We start from the raw sequence: 23,448 nt of genomic DNA on the forward strand, positions 1-23,448 counted from the left end.
GCTTGAGCGCGACGCAGCACCCGGTTTACCTCCACTCTTGCCGGTCAGCTCAATTTTGCTTCAGAGGCCTCGTCGGAGGAAGCGGGGGAAGAGAGCCGGCTTTCTTGTCCTGCTCCGTCGTCTTCGGAAAGAGGCAGATCTTCGTGGGCTTTATTCCTGGGCTGCTAGCGGTAAGATCCGCCTGAGACTTGTCGGAGCTGGATTAATCCCCACAACCCACTGTGTTTACCACCCAGGCTTCCACCTAAAAGCATGGAAAGCAATGCCTCATCGCGGCAGGAACCCTGTTTTGCTGCGCAGCTTACCGCATAGTACGAACTCTGTTCCTGGAAACTCTACCCCTGTCCCGGTGAGTCGCAGCGTTAAATGGATGTTAATTAATGCCCGCTCAATTGCCAACAAGTCTTATATCTTAAATGACTTGTTCTGTACGGAGAAGCTTGATTTTATGTTTATCTCTGAGACGTGGCAGCGTGAGAATGATTTCTCACATCTTTTAGAGCTGTGTCCCGCTGACTGTTCATTTCTCTGTGCACCTCGGATATCTCGACGAGGAGGTGGAACAGCGGTAATTTTCAAAAAGACATTCTTATGCCAGATGATCTCCTCTAGCTGTTACGACTCTTTTGAGATGATTATGATAAAAATTGGACGAGAACAGCCCATATATGGCATTTTAATTTATCGTCCACCTGGATCTGCTACATCTTTTCTGTCAGACCTACAAGAATTTTTAACTTCCACGATTAAACTGGGCAAGGTTATCATTGTTGGTGACTTCAACATTCATGCAGAGGACTCATCAAATAGTACCACCAAGGAGTTCCTGAGCATTATGGACTCTTTCAATTTTGTTCAACATGTGTCAGGTCCTACTCACACAGCTGGGCACACTCTGGACTTGGTCTTCACCTGTGGTGTTTCCCTTGACCACATGAACTTAAATGATGTTTCTTTTAGCGACCATAAGTCAGTCTTTTTTAATGTATTGTTCAATTCAGAGTCTCTTTCCCAAAGCTTTATTAGGCGCAGGCGCTTCATTGATGACTCTGTCATTTTTAAGTTTTCTTCTCTTTTTAATTTTAAACCTTCTTCTGATGATGTTGACATCCTTATTAATTCTTTTAATGAACACTGTCTTGCCATTCTTAATCAGGTTGCTCCTTTCAAAACTAGTCATTGCACTGTTAGTTCCTGCACACCATGGTTAAATAATCAAACCCGTGGTCTTCGACGCTCCTGTCGAAAAGCAGAGCGTCTCTGGAAGTCCACTGGGCTGGTTGTCCATCGGGAACACTTCAAAGAACTTCTTCACTTATTTAATGAGTCAGTTAAAGAGGCCAGAGCCTCTTACTTCAATAATCTCATAAATCGTCATAAAAATAACCCAAGAATTCTATTTGATACTATTAATAGTATTGTTTCTCCTCCAACTCAGCATGCTGTGTTACTTTCTGATGAAGACTGTAACACTTTCCTCAATTACTTTGTAAATAAGGTGATGGACTTGAGATCCAAAATCTCCTCAAGTGCCTCCCCTTATGAAGATGCCCCTTGTTGTCCCGGGTCACTTACTTCTTTTTCTCCAATCACACTCAATGACTTAATTGCAGTAATAGGTAAAATGAAATCCTCATCATGCTCCTTAGATATATTACCTCCCTCTGTCCTGTCTGGGACTCTCACCAGCATTGGTCCCACACTACTATCCATCATCAACAATTCACTGAGGCAAGGCTGTGTTCCGTCCTATTTTAAACACGCTGAGGTAACCCCTCTGTTAAAAAAACAGAATCTAGATCCTACCTCCCCTAGTAGTTATCGTCCTATTTCAAGATTGCCATTTATAAGTAAATTACTAGAAAAAATTGTAGAAAATCAGTTCAGGTCCTTACTATGCCGATTGCAGATTTTTGACCCTTTTCAGTCTGGCTTTCAAAAGCAGCACTCTACGGAGACCGCTCTCTTAAGGGTCCATAATGATCTACTAATGGCATCTGATGCAGGAAATTGTTCCGTGATCATTTTGCTAGATCTTAGCGCAGCCTTCGATACCATCGACCACAAAATCCTACTCAACAGGCTCAAGGTTTTGGCTGGTATATCTGGCACCGCCTTAGACTGGTTTTCTTCCTACTTATCAGACAGGACCTTTTCTGTTAGGACTGATAGGTTCTCCTCTAACACTGCTGCCCTAACCTGCGGGGTTCCACAGGGTTCAGTTTTGGGTCCATTATTATTTTCTTTTTATATGCTTCCTTTAGCTGGCATTATTCAGTCTTTTAGTGACCTTTCTTATCATTTCTATGCCGATGACATTCAGCTGTATATGTCCTTTAAGCCTCATCAGCTGGATAGGCTGTCCACCCTAGTCCAGGCTTTAACTCAAATCTCTGATTGGCTTTCTAACAATTACCTTGTTTTAAACATGAACAAGACAGAGACCATGATCATAGCTCCTCCTGATCTATATTCTAAAATCAGTCAGGTTCTTGCCCCTTTCTGTTCTTCCGCTAAGCCAAATATTCGAAATCTTGGAGTAATATTTGACTCTTCTTTGGGCCTTGACTCACACGTAAAATCTCTGTCTCGTTCCTGCTTCTTTCATTTAAGGAATATTTCTAAACTGCGACATATGGTCTCCTTTGCTGAACTGGAAAAAATTGTCCATGCATTTGTGTCATCGCGTTTAGATTATTGTAATTCCCTGTTTACCAGCTTGGATAAATCATCTCTTTCTCGCCTCCAAGCTATACAAAACGCAGCAGCCAGACTACTAACTCGTTCTAGCAAGCGAGCTCACATCACTCCTATTTTATGTTCTTTACATTGGCTCCCAAAAGATTTTAGAATTCGTTTTAAAATTATTGTTTTAACATACAGAGCACTAAATGGCCAAGCCCCAGATTATTTATCCAAGCTTCTCACAAAATACACTACTGCTCGCCGTCTCCGCTCACAGACTCAGAGTTTGTTGGTTGCTCCCAGAACACGTCTGAAGACGAAAGGGGACAGAGCCTTTCAGGCTGTGGCACCAAGGCTGTGGAACAGTCTACCTCTACAACTACGTTTGGTTGACTCTGTGGAATCCTTTAAAAAACAGTTAAAAACTTTACTGTTTAAACAAGCTTTCTGTTGACCAATGCCTTTTATATTTTTATATTTTTTAATTTACATTTAAATTCTATATTGTGTATATTGTGCATTTTGCTATTTATTGTTCTGTTTATTTTAATCTCTGTGTGAAGCGCTTTGTGACTACATGTCTATGAAAAGCGCTTAATAAATAAACTTTACTTACTTACTTACTTATTGTCATCTCCGCTTCATACAGTCCAGTATATAAAGAGACGAGACGACGAGGCTCCAGTTACAGCAGTGCAAGTAAACAAACAATATATATAAGAAGAGTAAGAAAATAAATATACACTTTAGGACTAGGGGTAAAGGGATCAATAACAATTTAACATTTATAATTTACAGTTTGATGATTTAAAGTCTCCCACACAACCCGTTGAAAGGGGAGGGGCCGGCTGCTTCCAAATAGAGCACATTTCATTCATAATGTTGTAAATCCAAGCCCATTATGGATTCCTGATCTGAATCCTGGGTTGTGTGAAACCCCAGAAATAAACCCTAGACAAAGTGAATCTGTGAACTAAGGTGTAGGTCTATTAGGTTATGTTGTGGTGATCCTCGGGTTGGGGGATGGGTGTTCATACTGGAGTGCAAAATTAAAACCAATGGAAGACGGACAAGAAAAGTTTAAAGCCATCAGGTGCAAAAGATACAGGTAAGCAGATGTGTCATTGGATTGCATTTATATAGCGCTTTTCTAGGCACCCAAAGCGCTTTACAATTCCACTGTTCATTCACTCTCACATTCACACACTGGTGGAGACAAGCTACAGTTGTAGCCACAGCTGCCCTGGGGCAGACTGACAGAAGCAAGGCTGCCATATCGCACTATCGGCCCCTCTGGCCATCACCAGTAGGCGGTAGGGTAAGGTGTCTTGCCCAAGGACATAACGACCAGGACAGACAGGGCAGGGGCTCGAACCAGCAACCTTCCGGTTACAGATGAGCTTCCCAACCCCCTGAGCCACGGTCACCCCTAAATATAAAATAATGGCAGGTCATCCTGAAACAATCAGAATCATATTACTTTATTAATCCCTAAGGAAATTATGTGGGTTACAGTTGCTCCAAGAAGAAATGGTAAAAATAGTAACAGTAACAGACTAAACTCCAAACAATACATGATGTTACAGATTTTACACATTTAAGAAATAGCACTAATAAATACAGATCACTCAATTATAAATATCAAGGACTAACAGAGGTGATTATAAAGAAATATCAAGAAAATTGACAAGAATATTCCAGAGTAGAAAAGAGCGTGTGTAAAAAGGGTGTAACTATTGCAGTGTTCACAGTGTGTTAGATGGAGTTGTACAGGGAGATGGCCAAAGGCAGGAATGACTTCCTGTGTCGTTCAGTGGTGCTTTTTGGTAATCTCAGTCTCCCACTGAACGTGCTCCTGTGACTATCCAGCACGTCATGAAGTGGGTGGGAGCAACATTATCGGCCTTGTGGATCAGTTTATTTAGTCTGTTGGCATCTGTGACCCTCAACCTGCTGCTGGAGCAGAAGGAGTGTTCGCCCACAGCGCCAAACAGGCTAGGACCACCACTGGGTTCAAGATTAAAGTAAATAAAACTTCAAAACCTCACAGACCTCATGAAAAAATGGTGGTGTGGTTTATGGTAAGTTCAGGGTCCCTGGAGACTCAGTGGGAGGAGCTTGGATAAAAGGCCATGCCGGCGTTAGGTTAAGCTAGGGTGACCATATTTTGATTTCCAAAAAGAAGAGGACACTTGGCCCAGTCACGAAGAACTTTAATAATACTGTTTGCTTAAAGAAAACGTTAACATATTTAAACGATGCCTTCTCTGTGCTGTTAAAAAATGGTGAAATAAAAAGTGTCATATAGGTTTTTACAAGTCAACAAGTGCAAAAGAAGAGGATGGTCGGTCACCCTAGCTTAGGCACATACTGTGTTGCGGTCTGTCGGCTTCCTGGTGGAGCCGGCGTGCTCCTGTGTTGGGATTGAGGTGCAGCAGTAGCGACCACCTCAAGGACCACCCAGACCCTGCCTTTGCTTTAGGACAGGGGTGTCCAACTCCAGGCCTCGAGGGCCGGTGTCCTGCAGGTTTTAGATCTCACAGAGTCACATGATTAGTTCATTACCAGGCCTCTGGAGAACTTTCATTTAGCCATTTAAATCAGCTGGATGAGGGGCACATCTAAAACCTGCAGGACACTGGAAGCACTGTCTCTGCCCCTCCCTCCCATTCATTTGAATACATTGCATTACAGCTCCCTGGATCTACCCCACCATTATATGTACTGTTTTTCGGCCACCTAAGCCAAATAAGGAGTTTTTAAATGAATTTTCTGCTCTGCTCAGTCATTTCTCTGTACTTTCTCCTAATCTGATAATTGTTGGTGACTTCAATATTCATATGGACAATGACAAAATCCCTCTTTCCAGAGATTTTACCTCCTGCCTGGAAAGTTTTGAGCTTCTACAGTACATAGTTTTCTACTCATCTAAAGGTCATATCCTGGATTTGGTCTGTTGTTCTGGCATTACCCCCACCCATTGTAAAGCCACATTGTTTCCCCAGTCTGATCATATGTTTATTTCTTTTAATGCAAACATAACTCCTTTCAAAACCTGTACTTCTCATAATATCACTTTTAGGAAAATTAGTAATATTAACCCATCTGTTTTTTCATCTGCCGTCCATGACCTTCCATCTATCCACAGCTCCTCAGCCCCTCATGAACTCGTTTCTCATTATAATGTCAACCTTCATAACCTTCTTAACGTATTTGCTCCCCTTAAACATCGAACTGTCTCATTCTCCCGTTCAGCTCCATGGTTTACCCCCAACCTGCGTCATCTTAAAGCTAAAGGACGCCAACTCGAACGTCTATTCAAGAAAACCGGACTTACTGTACATAAAGAAATGCACAATGATCATGTTTTGTTCTATAAGGACTGCATTGCCTCAGCCAAATCTGCTTACTACTCTGTTTTAATCAGTTCTATTGAAGGTAGCTCCAGGTCTCTCTTTTCATTGTTCAGTAAAATTACAAAACCTCCAGACACATTCCCCTCCCACATGTATTCTGTTGATTTTTGCAATTCTCTTATCTCTTTTTCACTCGTAAAATCTCAGATATTCACCGTCAACTTAACTCTGTAGGAGCTTCCAACTCTGAAGTAGACTTCCTGTTTCCCCCACTGTCTTCCTGTCAATTATTTTCAAGCTTTACTCTTCCCTCCATAACTGATGTATCTAATCTTATTAAAAAATCTAAATCATCCACCTGTCACCTTGACCCTCTCCCCACTATGTTAGTTAAAGCCTGTCTTCCCTCGTTAGCTCCTCTCATAACCAATATTATTCATTCCTCCCTGAACACTGGAATCGTTCCTTCATCTCTGAAAAATGCTTCTGTTATTCCAACTCTCAAAAAGCCTGGTGAAGACCCCAATAACTTTGATAATCTTCGTCCTATATAAATCTCTCTTTATTTCAAAAATTCTTGAAAAAGTTGTCACCTCCCAGCTTCACTTACATCTCAATGACCATAATCTCTATGAACAATTTCAATCTGGTTTCCGCCCCAATCATAGCACAGAAACTGCTCTGTTAAGAATTACCAATGACCTTCTGATGGCAGCTGATTCTGGTCTCCTATCCATCCTCATCCTTCTTGATCTTAGTGCGGCGTTCGATACCATTTCTCACAATATCCTCCTGAACCGGTTAGCATCCATTGGCATTAGTCACACCCCCCTTGCCTGGTTCACCTCATATCTCTCAGACGGCACTCAGTTTATCCAATTTAAATCACACTCTTCAAGTCTCTATCCTGTTTTTCCCTCCCCTCAGGTTAAGAGTTTGGGTGTCATACTTGATAATACTCTTTCATTCCAGTCTCACATTAATTACATAACCTGGTCTGCATACTTCCACTTACGTAATATTAACCGACTCCGTCCCTTCCTTACTCCCCATGCTGCTGCCATCCTTGTCCATAGTCTTATTACGTCCCGTATTGATTACTACAGTTCCCTCTTATTTGGTCTCCCTAAAAGGTTCCTTCATAAACTCCAACTTCTTCAAAATTCTGCAGCTCGGGTCATAACTCGTACTCCATCAAGAGCTCATATTACAACAGTTCTTCAGCAGCTTCACTGGTTGCCTATAGAAGCCAGGATAAACTTTAAAATCTTACTTCTCACGTACAAGTGTATCCATAAATCTGCTCCTTCCTATTTGTGTTACCTGCTCCATATCACCACTGTCTCCCGCCCTCTCAGATCCTCATCTGCTGTTCATCTTACTGTTCCTTCCGCTCATCTCATCACTATGGGACACAGAGCCTTCAGTCGCTCTGCTCCTCGGGTCTGGAACTCTCTATAAGAAATATAGACTCTCTTCCCGCATTTAAGTCACAGCTCAAAACACATCTGTTCAAACTGGCTTATTCGCTTTAGTGCTGATTTTAATCTGTTGTCAAGTTCTGTTTTGCAATTTTAACTTATTTTATGACTATTGCTCCTTTTATTAATGTTGTTCTTTGTAAAATGGTAAACGGCCTGTATTTGTAAGGTGACCTCAGGTTTGTGAAAGGCGTCCTCAAATAAAATCTATTATTATTATTATTATCACACATGAAAGCCTTGGAGAGGAGGATGGCGCGGTTTCTGTTCTGAAACTTAAAAGTTATGATGCTCATATTTTTTTGTAAACCCCGCCTTTGGATGTTTTCCTGCGAGCTGCTCGGATTCAAACGACGCCTGTAACATTTCACAGCGGCGGTCCCCTCGCCGTGTATCACTGTGGGGGACGAGGACCCTACAATCCTCCAGCTAAGCTTGACTTCTCCGTGAGTTTCCCTTTGATGACTCGCACTGTTAGAGCTGCACGACGGTTATTTTGGGCACAGACTCACGGATTAGAACCTGCCGCTGATCCAGCAGGCGCTGTTAGACCCGTCCACTGAGCCTGTTGAAGTGCTGACTGCACCATGATAACTGATGGTTCCTTCGGGGTTCTACCATGGTTCTCCTCAGACTCTCCAGGCTCACTCAGCTTGCTCATCACCATCTACTGACTTTCATCATGCTTCATGACCAACTACCAGCCTGCCTGCTGTGGCCCTCATTCCAAGCCCCACCCCCTGTGCTCCTTTACCTGCTTTAGGTTCCTCTCCCTCCATCTCTAACTCATTATCTGACATCAGAGGGAAACATTTTTACCTCCCGAGTCGGACTGGTGGTGCAGAGGGTTCGTCATTTTCATTGGGTGGTGCTGACAACAAACACGGGACACATTTAGAACCGTTTCTGAATCTAAAGGCTAAAAAAAGTCTGGATATATGATACCGTTCACAGGTTATGGAGCGTCCAGCCTGTCTCACATACAGGTGCTTCTGTTCACCTGGACGTCATCATCATGTGACTCCGTCAGTGTCAGCTGACTGCAGGTCTCCAACCTTGCAAACAGTAATGACTGACACCAGCAGCAACAGGCTGTGAGGTCAGTACATACAAGGGTCAGTGCTACACGCAGAAACATGCGTGTGCCAGATTCACCCAACTTGTACATGGAAGAAGTGGAAAAGAGGGCTCTGCTATCCTACCCTGGAATACCGCGACATCATTGGTTCAGGTGGCTGACACCTGGGTGAAAATCAAATCTCAGGAATTACCAGCGTTCACGGATCGCATTAACACGGTGGACACATCAAATTCACCAGGGAGGATATGAACAGTGTCAGGTTAGCCTTCATAGACTATGGGCACATTTACTGTAAACTGACACACGGGCCAGTGTTTAAGGTTAAAGGTCGGAGAGCTGCAGTCAGCTAAGACTGACGGAGTCAGCTGATGACGACACGCGTTCCACTGAAGACGTCCAGATGAACACAAGACTTTTTCAGGATCATTTACAGTCATTTAAGATACCTTTATTAGTCCCACGCGTGGGAAATTTGTTGTTAAGGCTGCCAACCTTTGCCAGCGCCATCTTACCCTTCTGACCATACATACATTACACAAACATCACATGGGGAAGACAGGTCAGAGAGGTATAACAATGGAAAATGCACAACATGAGGAAAGATAAGGAGAAAAAAATAACTCCCCCCAGACTGAGCTCCAACAGGGAGATCAGTTTGAGAACAGAAAGAAAACACCTCAGCACATGAATCAGCACATCTCACAACATGGAAGACATAAGCTTCGAAGGCGTTTGGAGGGGGTGGGGGGTGAGTGTAGGTCTGTGTCAGTGTACATGTGTATCTGTGCGTGTGAGTGTGTTCCGTGTTCAACCGAGAGAAAGTGTCCCTTCACCCGATTAGGCAAAAGTCAACAGTCTTCGGTCGACGCGGGTGGCCTTGAATGAGGAGGGAGAAAGTCACAACACAGTCTTATTATCTGAGGGAGAGTTTTGTTATTCCCGTCAACTTTTGCCTTGAGCATCCACCTGGCGCCACATGAAATGAAGATGGTAGCTGTTTTGGTTAGTGCGAACAAACTGCTTCCAATTTTACAGTTGTCTAATGTCCGTCACTGGTCACAAGTCTCTCGTTGGAGAGCTGTGAGCCTCTCCACGATGTTATCCATCCATGCCGAGATGTTATCCAGTTTGCTCATAGGGCATGAGTGTTCACGACAGCTGTGAGCCTCTCCGAAGATGTTGTCAGATGTTGTCAGTCGGTCTCAGTACTCACAGCAGCGCAAGCTTCTCCAAGATGTCCTCCGTGCTGCACCTGATGAGCCCATTCTGAGAAGCCACAGCTCGCTCCATCGTACCAATCAACACAGCGGGCAGCCTTGTGAGGATTTGAACAGCCGTTTCCGCTTTCTTTATCCTTCGATAAGCCAGGGCCAAGCCAGCGCCGATCAGCAAGAACCCTGTTATCATGGTTCCGAAAAGGTGTCTTCAATGTCTTGTCACGGGCTCTCCCGAACCCAGGCTTCTCGTCGAGGGTGTCAATTGCATTCAGGGACCAGTTGATCAAATCCATAATTCTTTAGGCTTTTAGAGAACAAGTCTGGGAGACTCTCTTAGGGTTAGAGAATAAGCGAGACTATACAAAAGACATGAGAAGCCAAGCAGGAAAGATAAGGGAGAGGGAGAAGGAGAAAGTGCGACCGCCTCTGTCAAGAGCCAAGAGCAGTTTGGTTGTCAATGGTGACCTCGCAGCCCGAGCTCACCATTGACAACACTGCAGCTGCTACGATGGGTGCAGTGCGGCGTTTACGCCATCGGCCATGTTGTGTGCATGCCTCCTCCCAGCTACTGCAGAACGAGCTGAGCCAGCGGGCCGTCTTCACTGAACTGTGTTTACATCATTCACACTAACCAATCACACCCTGCTGCTGTCTCACGTTTGGCCACTAGATGTCACTGAAACGCAGCTCTGAGCGTGTGACTCTAGAGGGTGCAGTTGAGCAGCGGCAGGTTTAATCAAACAAACAGTAACATTTCAGTATATTTGTGTAAATATTAATCTGCACATTCATGGATATTTCTCCTGTAGCTGTGGATTTAAAACAGTCAAAATTTAAAAATAAAGGTTCACATCCTCACTTTTTATTCTACAAACTCACATTTACAACATTCTGACCTTCACGGTTAACGAAGGATTAACGAGCAAGGCGCCTCTGTGACAGCATAGCGGCACTTCCTGTTCTGGGGGAACAACCTGCTCGAGGAAAAGTGGCTGTGACGCCCACTGTGGATTGCCCTGACGGTAAGCTCCGCCTTCCTTCCTATCATCGGTGGCATCAGAACTGATCTCACGTGCATGCTCGCACCAACTTCACCGAGGAAGCTCATGAGAAATAACTGCAGATATGGTTCTGGTGCATGAGCGGCGGATCAGCATCATCAGGGTTCCACGAGGAGACACGAGAGCAGTGGCGACGCTCCGAGTCCTTCAGTGAGTGAGTGTTCGGTTTTATTCCAGCTCTCTGCAGCTAACGGACCTCTGAAGCAAAACTTTTGAACTTATGGCAACCTTTGACCTGAGGAGGACAGGAAGTGCCGTCGCTGCTTTGGAAGCACTTCCTGTGTGAACACGATAAAAACCCTACAGAAAAGCCTGCAGTGCTTCTCTGAGGACGGAGACACCTCAGAGGTCACATGATGAAGGCAGACCCAGACATAAAAAGCGAGCACACGGCTCCAGATATGAGCTGAAATCATGATGAAATCAAGTAAACATCAGATCACTGATCAGATTAAATCAGTCCGACCGCGACGCCAGACTCCAGGACTTTCCAGGTCCTTAAAAGGACCTTGAAGAAGTTCCAGGCGTGTCTGGGCATGGCGTCCGGCGTGGCGAAGTTCTTTTGCGACTGAAACATCAAACTTAAAATGAAAAACACGAAACATTAAATGAGCAGGTGAGAATCAGAGATCATTCCGTCCACGGCGCCTCGGCGTCCTCCTCAGGCCTCCAGCTGCCACTGCTGCGTCTGCGAGCCATCGCATATCGCCATGGAGACGTAACCCTTCTGTCCTATTGGCTGGGAGACAGCTGCAAGACACTGACCGACGGAGACCTGGTAGATCCGGTTGGACTTCTACAGGAAACACAGAAGGACACATGACACTGACTCCTCCTCCTGATGACAGTAAACCCCACCCACACTGTGAGGACTGTGTGTCTCACCCCCAGGCTCCACTGCTGCGACCCCCCCGAGCCGTGACACTTCATCAGCCTCGGGGGGTCAAAGGTCCTGACCTCTGACACGTCCAGACACAGCAGACCTGCCAGGATCAACTGACCCTCCTCGTCGTACGCCCAGTCCTGCACACGTAAAGGGTTAAAGGTTAAAGGTCACGGTGAAGACAGACGCTCTTATTGTGATAAACAATTGTGTTTATTAAAAACGTGCGATCAGCGAAGTCGCTGACTCGTTTATGAAGCCGTGACGTGCAGGTCGGGACAGCCCGCATCATCAGGGGCGGAGCCCAGCAAAGACTCGAAGCCTGATTGGATAGAGGTGTGTGAGAAACAACCTTCAGCTGACCTCTGGGCTTTGAAACATCATTGGAGTCACAGAGGCTTTTCATTGGCTAATGACTCGTCAATCATAGGTCGTTAGCCAATGACTGCGAACCGTTACTGTCACGTCTGCTTTGAAGATGTTACCATGGTTACATCTATATTTTACGTTTGTGTAAACGTGTACTTTAGCTCCGCCCGTGCCGCCACCAGGAATCACAAATGTCTGCGGTGATTCGGTAAACCGATGCTGCGTGTGGTCATGTGATCGGCTCACCTGCTCGGGGTCTCGGGGGTCACACGGTCGCAGAACGACGGCGCCGCCCTTCTGGCTGGCCCGGCCCTGGGCTACCAGACAGCGTCCGATGGCGAGGTTCCGTAGCTGGAAGATGGCGGACACAGAGGACGGAAACATGAAGGAAGGTCATGTGACAGGGGGCAGACACGAACGTGTGGTGAGTTAAGGTACCCGTCCTCGCTGCAGGACTTTGGGCCGCTTCAGACCCTTGTTGATGAACAGCGGCTGCTGCTTGTTGCCGTTGGCGGCGGTCTGCATCTCAGGGTAGACCGTGTCCAGGTACCAGCTGAACGAGTGGCACTGCAGCCGCTTCCTCAACGCCACACGCTCGCCGATGTCGCCGTAACTCCGGTTGCGCAGCTCTGGACGCAAAGAGAGATACTGCTCCTGATTGGATGAGAGAGGCACAGGAAATGAGGTCAGAGGCCGTGCTGGCATCCAGAGAGTGCGCACGTGTTTGTGTGTGTGTTTACCTTGTACCCGTCCATCCACACGTGCGCCAGCCGCAGGGAATTATGGGCCATGGTGTCATGGCCGCCCGGCGAGCCATAGGGCCGCCGTTTCCTGAAGATATGGCCGACCCTGGAGCACGGGATGATGAAGAGCTGACCGCCGCACATCCAGATCTGAGCGAGACAGCGAGAAGGTGTAGCAGCAGCTGCTCTCCCCTCTTCCCACCACTTCCTCTCTATGCGCTAAGCTAACTGCTAACTGAGAGAAATGTGTGACTGCTCCTTTAACGACCCCTCCACTGACCGTCAGTAAAACAGAGTCTCACCCTGAAGGAGATTTCCAGGTTCTCTCCCCCCCAGATGTCCATGCCGGCGTCGTATTGGCCGAGCTCGTTAAAGTACTTCCTGTTCATAGCGAACAGCCCGCCTGCCATGGTGGGGGACCTGAGGGGGAGCAGAGCAAGGGGGCAGGAGTTAGAGGTCAGACCCAAACTGTACCTCGAGGCTGTTAAAACATCAGCGGGTCACCTGATGGGTCCGGACGCTCCCTCAGGCCCGCTGAGCTCGGAGGGGGGCACGGGGTCCCACTTGAAGTGCAGCCCCCAGTTGAAGCCGCCCCTGACGATGGGGGAGGGCGAGTAGGCGAGCGTGTCGGCGGAGATGATGTCGATGACGGGGCAGACGACAGTGCGGCGGTCCTTCTGGATGGGCACCAGCAGCGGCTGCAGCCACGCCTGGTTCACCTCGCAGTGGCTGTCCAGGAACACGAGCACCTCACCTGGACGCGCACACAGGTGAATCAGACTGTGATCTGACCTAACCTGATCTGATCAGAAGGCCCCGCCCCCTCAGAGGCTTGTAAAAGCTCCTAAAAACACTGAACACTGAATTCAAAGCTTAACAGGTGAGACCAAATACTTCTGTCCACATGGTTGCAGTGCTGTGCAAAAGTCTTGAGCCGCCTGTCATTCCCTTATAGTTTTCCTGTATTTTTGAAGTGCTCTTGAGCAACAGATCTCTGGCTTTCTGGAGCTCTTTCTCATCTTTGGCTGCTTTTCCTTGTTCCGGAGCATCCTTCAGGAAGCTCGGAGAACTATTCCTGAGGGTCCAGAGATGACACAGAGCTGCTCAGAAGGATGACGCTCCTCCACCAAACACACGTGTATGTGCAGACCCTGCACGTTTACACGTTTCAATAAATCACTGTACATTTTTCTCATTTAAAAATATGAGCGGAGGCTCAAGACTTTTGCACAGACCTGTGCACGTACAACACCAGACTCTGGCTTTCATACGGTTAATGGAGGAAGAGAGAGAGGCCTAAAGAGGTAAAGGAGGGTTCTTCGTCCTCCAGGAAACAAGAACAGAGTAAGGAAAGCAGGTGACGAGGACGCACCTGTAGCGTGTGAGGCTCCAATCATGCGTCCTCTGATGAGTCCTTCCCTCCTCTGGTTCCTCACCAGATGGACTTTCCCCTGAAACTCCGCCCTGACGTAGCGGTCCAGCTCGTCCTTCAGCTCCTCTGCACACAAACAAAAATCCTCCATGAGCCACGGGCCAAGCCCCGCACCAATTGAATCGCAGCAACTGGCTCGCCATTACCCAGCTCGCTGTGGTCGTCCACCAGGATGAGCTCGTGCAGCAGGTAGGCTGGCGTGCGGTCCAGCACGCTGTGCACGGTCCTGAGCAGGGCGGAGAGCGCCTCGTTGAAGAAACAGATTACGACGCTGGCAGAAGGTAGAGCCACAGGATAGGACTTCTCCCGACACCTGAGAGAGAGGCATCATGGGTAAACAACAGGGCTCGCCTGCACGCCGACGCATCGCGTGACGTCACAGCGAGTAGGAGCTACACGTGACTACAGTCGGCTTCAGGTGATCCGGACAGTGACGCCGCAGACCTCAGAACAACCGCCGGGTCACCGCCGACACCTGCACGCTGCTACGGGGCGCTTCACGTTTTTATGGTCGTTACACCTGAAAGAGCTCACTCTACAAAAACCACAAAGTTAATTCAGATTTACTGGAAGGCCCCAGTGTGCCCAGTATCAGCTTCTTACTGGGCGTCTCTGGTGTCGGGCAACTGGCGGTGGAAGCCCAGCCTGTTGGAGATGAGGACGTTGAAGGCGTGGCGGTGGTAGCCGCTGTCCCGAACCTCCTGATCCGCCTCATTGAAGATCATCCCTGCAGACGGACACAGAGGCTGACACATCACATCATCTCACACACACACACTGAGGCGTTAATCGTGACATCATCAGAGACTTGGCCCTGCCCCCATTTGCCAGTTATCATTCATTTAGTCAGACCACTGGTTTACAAAGACTCTGAAAACATGTCATCACTGACATGCTCTCAGGCCCCGCCCCTTACTCCACCCATCACTGCCGCTCTCCCAGCAGTACCTGAACGCACCACGGGCACTCACCCATCTCTGGTGAAAGCTCCACTCCATTACTTGGCAGCAGAGGCCGACGCCCCCCTCTACGATCGGCCACACCTCTGGTGATCGGCTGCCCGAGGTGCCTCACGGGAGTCCTGCCACGGTCAGGCTCCGCCCCCATGGAAAAATACAGGAAGAGCAGGAAGGACCAGGTGGCCGAGGTGACGAGGCAGCCATAACAGAAGTACCGCAGCGTGACACTGGTCATGGTGGGCGAGCGAGCATGGCCTTACATTACACTGCTGTAGTGAGACAGAGAGAGAGTTCATCAGTCACAGGCTGTGTCCCAATCCAGCGACCGCACGCTTCGTAGTGCGCATTTGGAGACCGATTACGTCACAGCGACGCGACGAAGGGTGTCCCAATACAAAGTGTACTCCAAATGCGGTCGACAAATGCACCCTTCATTTGCCCAAATTTGAAGTGTGGTCCAGTGTACACTTCGTGGTCCCATATATCCCACAATTCCTAGCGCGGCGGTGGGTGTGCATAATTTTGCCGAAAAATACTGCAGACGGCAGAAGGGAGCGGCGTAAGAGTAAACTTTTAAAAGTAAGTACTGAATAATATGTCACTTGTTTATGTGTGAATGTTTAATAATGAAGAACATTAAAACATTACTGTTGGTCACATGTGGGCAGAGTTATGTGACATTAGTGATGTTTGTACTAACTTGGTTTTAAAGCCTTTACTTTCAAATATACGCCGTTCAATAGTCGACCTTAATCTTACAGAGAATGTGATGATTTTATGGATAATTAAAGTCAGTCATATATCCACAAACACAACAAGCTGAAAGTCAGTGATGCTGCTCGGTTTGCAGTCCTGAATATCACGGCACAAGCAGGATTCACTGCACTGTTAATGTTAGCTATGTTATATTGCTGCCTCTGTTCGGTGGTGTCGAGCCAAACGGACTTTAACGTGTGTTTGAACGAGCTGACGGTTCACTCGTTAAGCTGAAAGAAAGATGCTTTAATCACAGGAGTCACACATGTGTCCACTGTACCATCTGGGAACTCTTCTTGTTTAGCACTCGTAATAACACAAACACTAAATCCTCCTTCTCTTGTGCTGTTTTGTAGCAGTGTATACACCTGAGACTGTCACCTGTCTGTCTGTCCTGCACTCTCTCTCTGTTTCTTTCTCTCTGATTGTGGAATAAAAGTATGAACATGTATTTATAAGTTACACTTGTGTTTGAATCCTGCAGCTTATCACACATTTGATTTCCATGTGTGACAACTGCAAGTGTCCAGAGTGAGGACAGACTGAGGGACCCACTGCTGCACATCATCTGTGAGGCTTTGCACCCCTGATGATCCACCAGGACAAACTCAGCAGTGTGTGAGGAAGAGGAGGAGGAAGAGCCAGCAGCAGCTGACAGATGGAGAGAATAGACAGACTGTTCCCTGTTTGTGAAGGACTGCTAGGAAATTTTAAAATAACTAATTGTCTGTCCTGAATCAGTCTTATTAGGTAATGTTCAAATAATGTTATCATCCCAGTGTTTTCAGTGTGGGAGAAAGTACTCAGGGCCTTCAAGTTACACACTATGAAAGGCAGCAACAAGTTTAATATTCAGAAACCTAAAGTATGTATCAGCAGCAGAATGGAGCTAAAAATAAATGTTTGTTTCAGTTCTATGAAGCTTTGAGTATTTTGGATTAGTAGCACTGCTGTGTTTGTTGCATCATATTGCTGTAATTGTTTATATGCTTTATATATTCTGAGGTAAGTTGATCTATAGTGTTACATCATATTCTATAAGGATGTTATGTGTTTGTACACTTTCTGCCCAGTTTGACCCATTTAGCAGAAGTCAGCCTGTTTAAGGCTCTGATATCTATTCTGTATGACTTAAAGCAGTTATGACATGGTCTGATTTTCTCACCCAATAAAGGAATATTTAATATATCAGTCTACTCTTCATTTTATCAGAAAGAGTTTTCACAGCTCGTACATTTTTTTTTTACACATGTATGTAAGCATTGAGCCAAATTTAGTAATGCCAACAAATTAAACGAACAACATTTGTCTCTTATGTATAATACATCTATATATACACTGTCAAAGGTACTTGTCTTTGAGTGAAGATTTAAGGTGATAGGAAATATAAATAACTGCAACTTTAATCTTTACTGAAGGCTCAGTATTTGACACAGAGTTCAAACTCACTGCTGTAATATATCATAATTAATATAATAATAACTTTGATATTGGCCACATTATATTTACATTACCACAGTGAGATGACTTTAGTCTCATGAACAACATTAGCTGATTGTTATTTACTAACTAATATTGAAATGACTGTTCAGTACAGAAATGAAGCCCAACAATCATGTTTTACAGTCCTGTGGTCTCAGCCTCAGATACTCAACTAATCAAAGTGATGTCATGACAAAAATGAATGACCAACAAAACATTTTTTTCTCCTTCATTTCTGTCAAACAAAGCTGGATGACACGTTTCTCGCGGTTAGTATCATGGTTGCTAGGCAACCTGAGCAGTGCGCCAAAAGCCAGACCGCCCCATTAGTGACGGCGTTACTAACAGCGTTTTTCAGTAAAGAGTAATCTAATTACTATTCCTATCGTTACAACGCCGTTACCGTTACTAACAAGAAAATGCGGTCGCGTTACTATTTTTCAACAAACAGACGGTTGAAGCTGTGTCCAGCTTACAGCATCTTATATCAGCTGCAGGAAGTAGCTGTAAGTAATCTGGGCGCTACAGCTTTAAGCAGCTGCGCGCTCCCGTGGACAGACGATCACTTTTTGGCAGAACAGCTGGAGCTCAGGGGGCAAAACAATCACATGAGTGCTGCTGTTTGACTGAGGAAGAATAAAGGAGTCGTGGTAAACCAATCACATGACCACTTAAAGACAAAGCAACAAGGTGATATATACCAGTTTATAATTGTGTTGATGGGCCACGTAAAACCAGAGTCATGATAAACAAGATATACGCGGCGTTTTTCCTCAATAGTTTCATGTTTACTGTCTAAGGACAGCACAGCGAGACCCCTCTGCTTATGAGCAAAAAATAAAAAACCCTGCCCTTTCACGTTGGTGGAAAAATGCACCATGTCGACCAATCAAAAAATTGTATGGCAACAGGACATTTGGTTGTTTAGGAAGAGGGGGAAGTTTTAGGAGTGAGGGCGAGGGAGAGAGAGAGAGAGAGCAGAAAAAGAGAGAGAGCGAGTTTTGAGATGTGAGAGATTTGTGACGTTTAGCATGTGTGTAGTTAGTGTGTAATGTTGTGGATAGTTTTGTGTTGTGTGTCAGAACAATGAGGCGACTGCTGTCTCCAGGTAGAAACAGGCGTGATACACCTGCTGCTGTCAGACCTGCAGGTATCAGGCTGTGATGTTCTCCTTTATAGTGACAGAAATTATTATTTTTTTGAGTGGCACAAATAATTTGTGTGGCATCTTACTGAATGCAGAACAGCTGATTGTTCTGTAAATAGTTTGAAAATGGTTATAAAAAGAAGGTAAACGGCTGCAAATAACTTGTGCATATGATTTTAAAATTGACAATTTATATTTGCATTTAAAGTTATGAAATATGATTCATTAAAGATGTTTGTGGTTGTTACAGCAAAAATATCACTTTTGCTACTCGGATTTTATGTTTTCTGTCTGATTTTAGATCAATTGTGTTAATACAGTATGTCAGAATGAAAACATAACTGTAAATTCAGACACGTGAGGTTGTGCTGAAAAGAATGATACCAAACAAGGCAAAGTAAATAATTTTTAAAGGTGAACTGTAGAGGAAACATCAAAAGTAGTTAAAAATGTCCAATTATACCCTGGACCCCAGAGGGTTAAAAAAAAAAAAAATTTAAGTAACGCAATAGTTACTTTTCAATTAATTAATTACTTTTAGAATCTTGTAACTCAGTTACTACCTCAGTTACTTTTTTGAAGAAGTAACTAGTAACTATAATTAATTACTTTTAGAATCTTGTAACTCAGTTACTACCTCAGTTACCTTTTTGAAGAAGTAACTAGTAACTATAACTAATTACTTTTTCAAAGTAACTTGCCCAACACTGGGGGTCAGAGGTCACAGCCTGAACCTCCAATCAGCTCTCAGGACGACTGATCACAGGGTTAATCTATTATCAATGAGTAACCTGGAACTGCTGCTGGCTTCAGCACACCTAAGGACAGGTGTCCTGTGTCGGCAGCTCAATCATTCACCTGAACTCGTGACTGACACAGACAGAAGAGCAGCTCCGACCAGGGTACATTCAGAAATCCTCTGATTTAAGGGGCTCAAACACACACTCCTCCACACTCTGAAAGTTCGGCTTCAGCTCACCTGTTACTGCGCGCGCACACACACGCGCACAGTGAGAAGCAGCTGATCCGAGCTCACCTTCAGTCATCCTGCTGCTTCACAGAGGCTCCATCTGTCCGTGCGGCTCTCTGGGCTTCAGCAGCAGGAGGTGCAGCGGCTCCCAACGCGAGCCACAGCAGCACAGTGTCCGATAATGGAAGCCGCTCTCTTGGCCCCGCTAGCCGAGCACGGAGGCTGAGAGTAGCGTTAGCAGCTCGCTGTGATCCTGAAGTTCTTTCCGTGGATTTTACACGGCGTCCCACGCGGTACACTCACCGGCACACTGAGCTGCTTGCTCGGCGGCACTCTGGCCGACGGTCAGCCTGCTGGTCAGTTAGCCGCTGAGGCTAAAGTGAGCCGCAGAGAAAACAGAGACACGTGACTTCCGCTCTGCTGCTTCACCATAAGACACACCGCTGCTAAAGGAAAGGCTGTGAACGCTTTCAAAGTAAAACAGGCTGTATCCCAATTGTATTAGTGGCATTGACCTGTGAGTATATTTGATACTTTGCTAAGGCCTTATAATACTTGTGTTCTTCTCTGTCTCTTATGTTAAGCACTTTGGTATACCGCTGGTTTTTAAATGTGCTCTATAAATAAAGTTTATAAATAAACCAGCGGTATACCAAAGTTTTCTTTCCCTCTTTCTTTCTCCCCTTTCTTTCCCCCAGTCAAGTCTGTCCCGTATTCAGCAAGTGAAAATAAAATAAACAATAAAAGGTGAATCAAATAGACCATTACGGCAAGGCTGGGATGGTCCATTTGGTAAAGTAAATCCGTTGGGCATCTTTCTTCGCCTTTAGACAATAATTCTGATGGCAAAAGAGCCAAACGGGACAGGCAAAAGAAAAAAAAAGAAAAAAAAAAGAATGAAGAGTAGACTGATACATTAAATATTCCTTTATTGGGTGAGAAAATCAGACCATGTCATAACTGCTTTAAGTCATACAGAATAGATATCAGAGCCTTAAACAGGCTGACTTCTGCTAAATGGGTCAAACTGGGCAGAAAGTATACAAACACATAACATCCTTATAGAATATGATGTAACACTATAGATCAACTTACCTCAGAATATATAAAGCATATAAACAATTACAGCAATATGATGCAACAAACACAGCAGTGCTACTAATCCAAAATACTCAAAGCTTCATAGAACTGAAACAAACATTTATTTTTAGCTCCATTCTGCTGCTGATACATACTTTAGGTTTCTGAATATTAAACTTGTTGCTGCCTTTCATAGTGTGTAACTTGAAGGCCCTGAGTACTTTCTCCCACACTGAAAACACTGGAATGATAACATTATTTGAACATTACCTAATAAGACTGATTCAGGACAGACAATTAGTTATTTTAAAATTTCCTAGCAGTCCTTCACAAACAGGGAACAGTCTGTCTATTCTCTCCATCTGTCAGCTGCTGCTGGCTCTTCCTCCTCCTCTTCCTCACACACTGCTGAGTTTGTCCTGGTGGATCATCAGGGGTGCAAAGCCTCACAGATGATGTGCAGCAGTGGGTCCCTCAGTCTGTCCTCACTCTGGACACTTGCAGTTGTCACACATGGAAATCAAATGTGTGATAAGCTGCAGGATTCAAACACAAGTGTAACTTATAAACACATGTTCATACTTTTCAGTGTTGGGGAGTAACGGAATACATGTACCGCCGTTACGTATTTAGAATACAAAATATGAGTAACTGTATTCCGTTACAGTTACCGTTTAAAAAGGTGGTATTCAGAATACAGTTACTTTGGTGAAATAAATGCATTACATGGCGGTACTTTCCTGTTTCATATTATCGCGAGTCAGGACTGTTTGGGATTGTTTGACAGCTATGTTCTGTTATTCCAGGCGGCAGCGTTGCGGTTGCCATGGTTACAGGGTGACGCGCTCTCTCTCTGCTTGTTTCCTGGGTGAGAGAGCGCTTTTTTGTTGTTGTTGTTGTGCTAAGCTAAAAGGCAGAATGCTACAGGCATGGCCCTAAAGCATGTAGCCTGATGGGCAGTGTAGTCCGTGCTGCAGGGAGAATGGACTGCCATACCCGTTATGTGTCTGTGAGCGAGGGAGGGAGAGAAAGGAAAAGTCCGAGCTGTCACCGAGCAGAAACGGGAGCTGGAAGCATGTAAATATAATAATAACCACTGCGGCCAAGAAGAGTGCCTGACGAGCCCAGTTGTAAGTAAGCTATTAAGACTCGACTGTACACTGTGTTCGTGTTTTCCTCCGGAAACAATAAGTTCCGTTGGAGCAGCCTTTCAACGCCTCTCTCTGTCTCTGGCAAGCAAAGTTGACCCAGACAACAAAGTAAAGCTATTTTTCGGCTACCAGCCCGACACGGAACCCACCGTATTAGCCAGAGGTCCCTTTACTACGGTTCGGAGCCGCGGACCTTCAGTAACAGTAATAAATCACAGCAATAGTACATTCACGTAGTTGTAAACAGCATGATAATATATTAAGTAATCCAAAGTATTCAGAATACGTTACTCTCATTGAGTAACGTAACGGAATACGTTACAGAATACATTTTGGGGCATGTATTCAGTATTCTGTAATGGAATACATTTTAAAAGTAACCTTCCCAACACTGATACTTTTATTCCACAATCAGAGAGAAAGAAACAGAGAGAGAGTGCAGGACAGACAGACAGGTGACAGTCTCAGGTGTATACACTGCTACAAAACAGCACAAGAGAAGGAGGATTTAGTGTTTGTGTTATTACGAGTGCTAAACAAGAAGAGTTCCCAGATGGTCCAGTGGACACATGTGTGACTCCTGTGATTAAAGCATCTTTCTTTCAGCTTAACGAGTGAACCGTCAGCTCGTTCAAACACACGTTAAAGTCCGTTTGGCTCGACACCACCGAACAGAGGCAGCAATATAACATAGCTAACATTAACAGTGCAGTGAATCCTGCTTGTGCCGTGATATTCAGGACTGCAAACCGAGCAGCATCACTGACTTTCAGCTTGTTGTGTATTCACTTTGTTTTTTTCCTATTCTTCTGTGATATGGTTTGACACAGAAGAATCAGAGGTGATCATGGAAAATGCCTTCCTGAGTCCATGTGACCTCACATTTGAGCATGTGGACCCCATCAGAGACGATGTTATGGCTTTCCACAGGTTTTCCCTGTTTCCACAGGTACACTCGTGACATCAGATTTAAAAGATCACAACTTGATTCATGTTAAATTTAAGAAAAATGTTTATTTACATTTTTATTCTGAACTTTTCTTCTGCTTCACTAGTTCAGTGTTTGGGGCTGGAGCAGTGGTGAGAGACAGGGTCCATGTCAGGACAATCACTATTACAGGGCTCTAAACACAAGCTGCTGCTGTTTCAACCTCTCTGGATCATCAGGACACAGCTCATCCTCTCTCAGTGAGCCAGTCTATGGATACCCCCACCTGCAAGAGAAGAAGGAAGAGCAGAGGAGATAAATGAGTGTTTCCAGAGACTCTTCATCAGCTGTCAGTCAGTCCCACCAAGCTCTTGGTGGCGCTGTCACTTGGTGTTCGCTTCAGATACCTTCTGTTTTCATAGTATAATCTTCATGTGCTGAATCCGAAGCACACTCTCTGTGTACTCACTCCCTAATTTATAGCCGAAGTACTCACTCACTGTGTCTCTACTGTTTCTCTTGCTTAGTTTAGCTCGTAGCCAACTCGCTAGCAGCATGGCCTCTTCACCTGTCCCTTCACCTGTCCTCCTCCACGAGGAGGTGGAACAGCTGTAATTTTTAAAAAGATATTTTTATGCCAAATGATCTCTTCGAGCTGTTAGAATTC

At 45.3% G+C, this 23,448-nt stretch overlaps 2 protein-coding genes across 3 annotated transcripts in view; both read right to left on the reverse strand.

Annotated features, from left to right (window-relative positions):
- Positions 1-4,193: 4,193 nt before the first annotated feature.
- galnt11 (UDP-N-acetyl-alpha-D-galactosamine:polypeptide N-acetylgalactosaminyltransferase 11 (GalNAc-T11)) lies at positions 4,194-20,031 on the reverse strand. Of its 2 annotated transcripts, none has more exons than XM_063483086.2 (12): positions 19,689-20,031; positions 15,280-15,536; positions 14,912-15,035; positions 14,455-14,621; positions 14,249-14,374; positions 13,381-13,630; positions 13,179-13,296; positions 12,874-13,026; positions 12,572-12,787; positions 12,380-12,484; positions 11,767-11,904; positions 4,194-11,677 (listed from the first exon to the last, which is right to left on the reverse strand). In XM_063483086.2, the coding sequence occupies exons 2-12, from the start codon at positions 15,500-15,502 to the stop codon at positions 11,543-11,545; spliced, it is 1,755 nt and encodes a 584-aa protein (XP_063339156.1). In that variant the 5' UTR covers positions 15,503-15,536; positions 19,689-20,031; the 3' UTR covers positions 4,194-11,542. The 2 variants fall into 2 exon arrangements, with proteins under 2 accessions (XP_063339156.1, XP_063339157.1); XM_063483087.2 differs by having other exon boundaries at positions 19,632-20,031.
- Positions 20,032-22,902: 2,871 nt separating this feature from the next.
- LOC134634056 (NACHT, LRR and PYD domains-containing protein 12-like) overlaps positions 22,903-23,448 on the reverse strand; it is a 33,628-nt gene continuing 33,082 nt past the window's right edge. Inside the window, exon 10 of the mRNA XM_063483093.1 lies at positions 22,903-23,067. Coding sequence (XP_063339163.1) covers positions 23,052-23,067 — 16 coding nt within the window. The 3' untranslated portion in view covers positions 22,903-23,051. The remainder of the gene's footprint in view (positions 23,068-23,448) is intronic.

The sequence above is a fragment of the Pelmatolapia mariae genome, linkage group LG9, assembly GCF_036321145.2.
Source record: "Pelmatolapia mariae isolate MD_Pm_ZW linkage group LG9, Pm_UMD_F_2, whole genome shotgun sequence".
In the NCBI taxonomy this organism is placed as follows: Eukaryota; Metazoa; Chordata; class Actinopteri; order Cichliformes; family Cichlidae; genus Pelmatolapia; species Pelmatolapia mariae.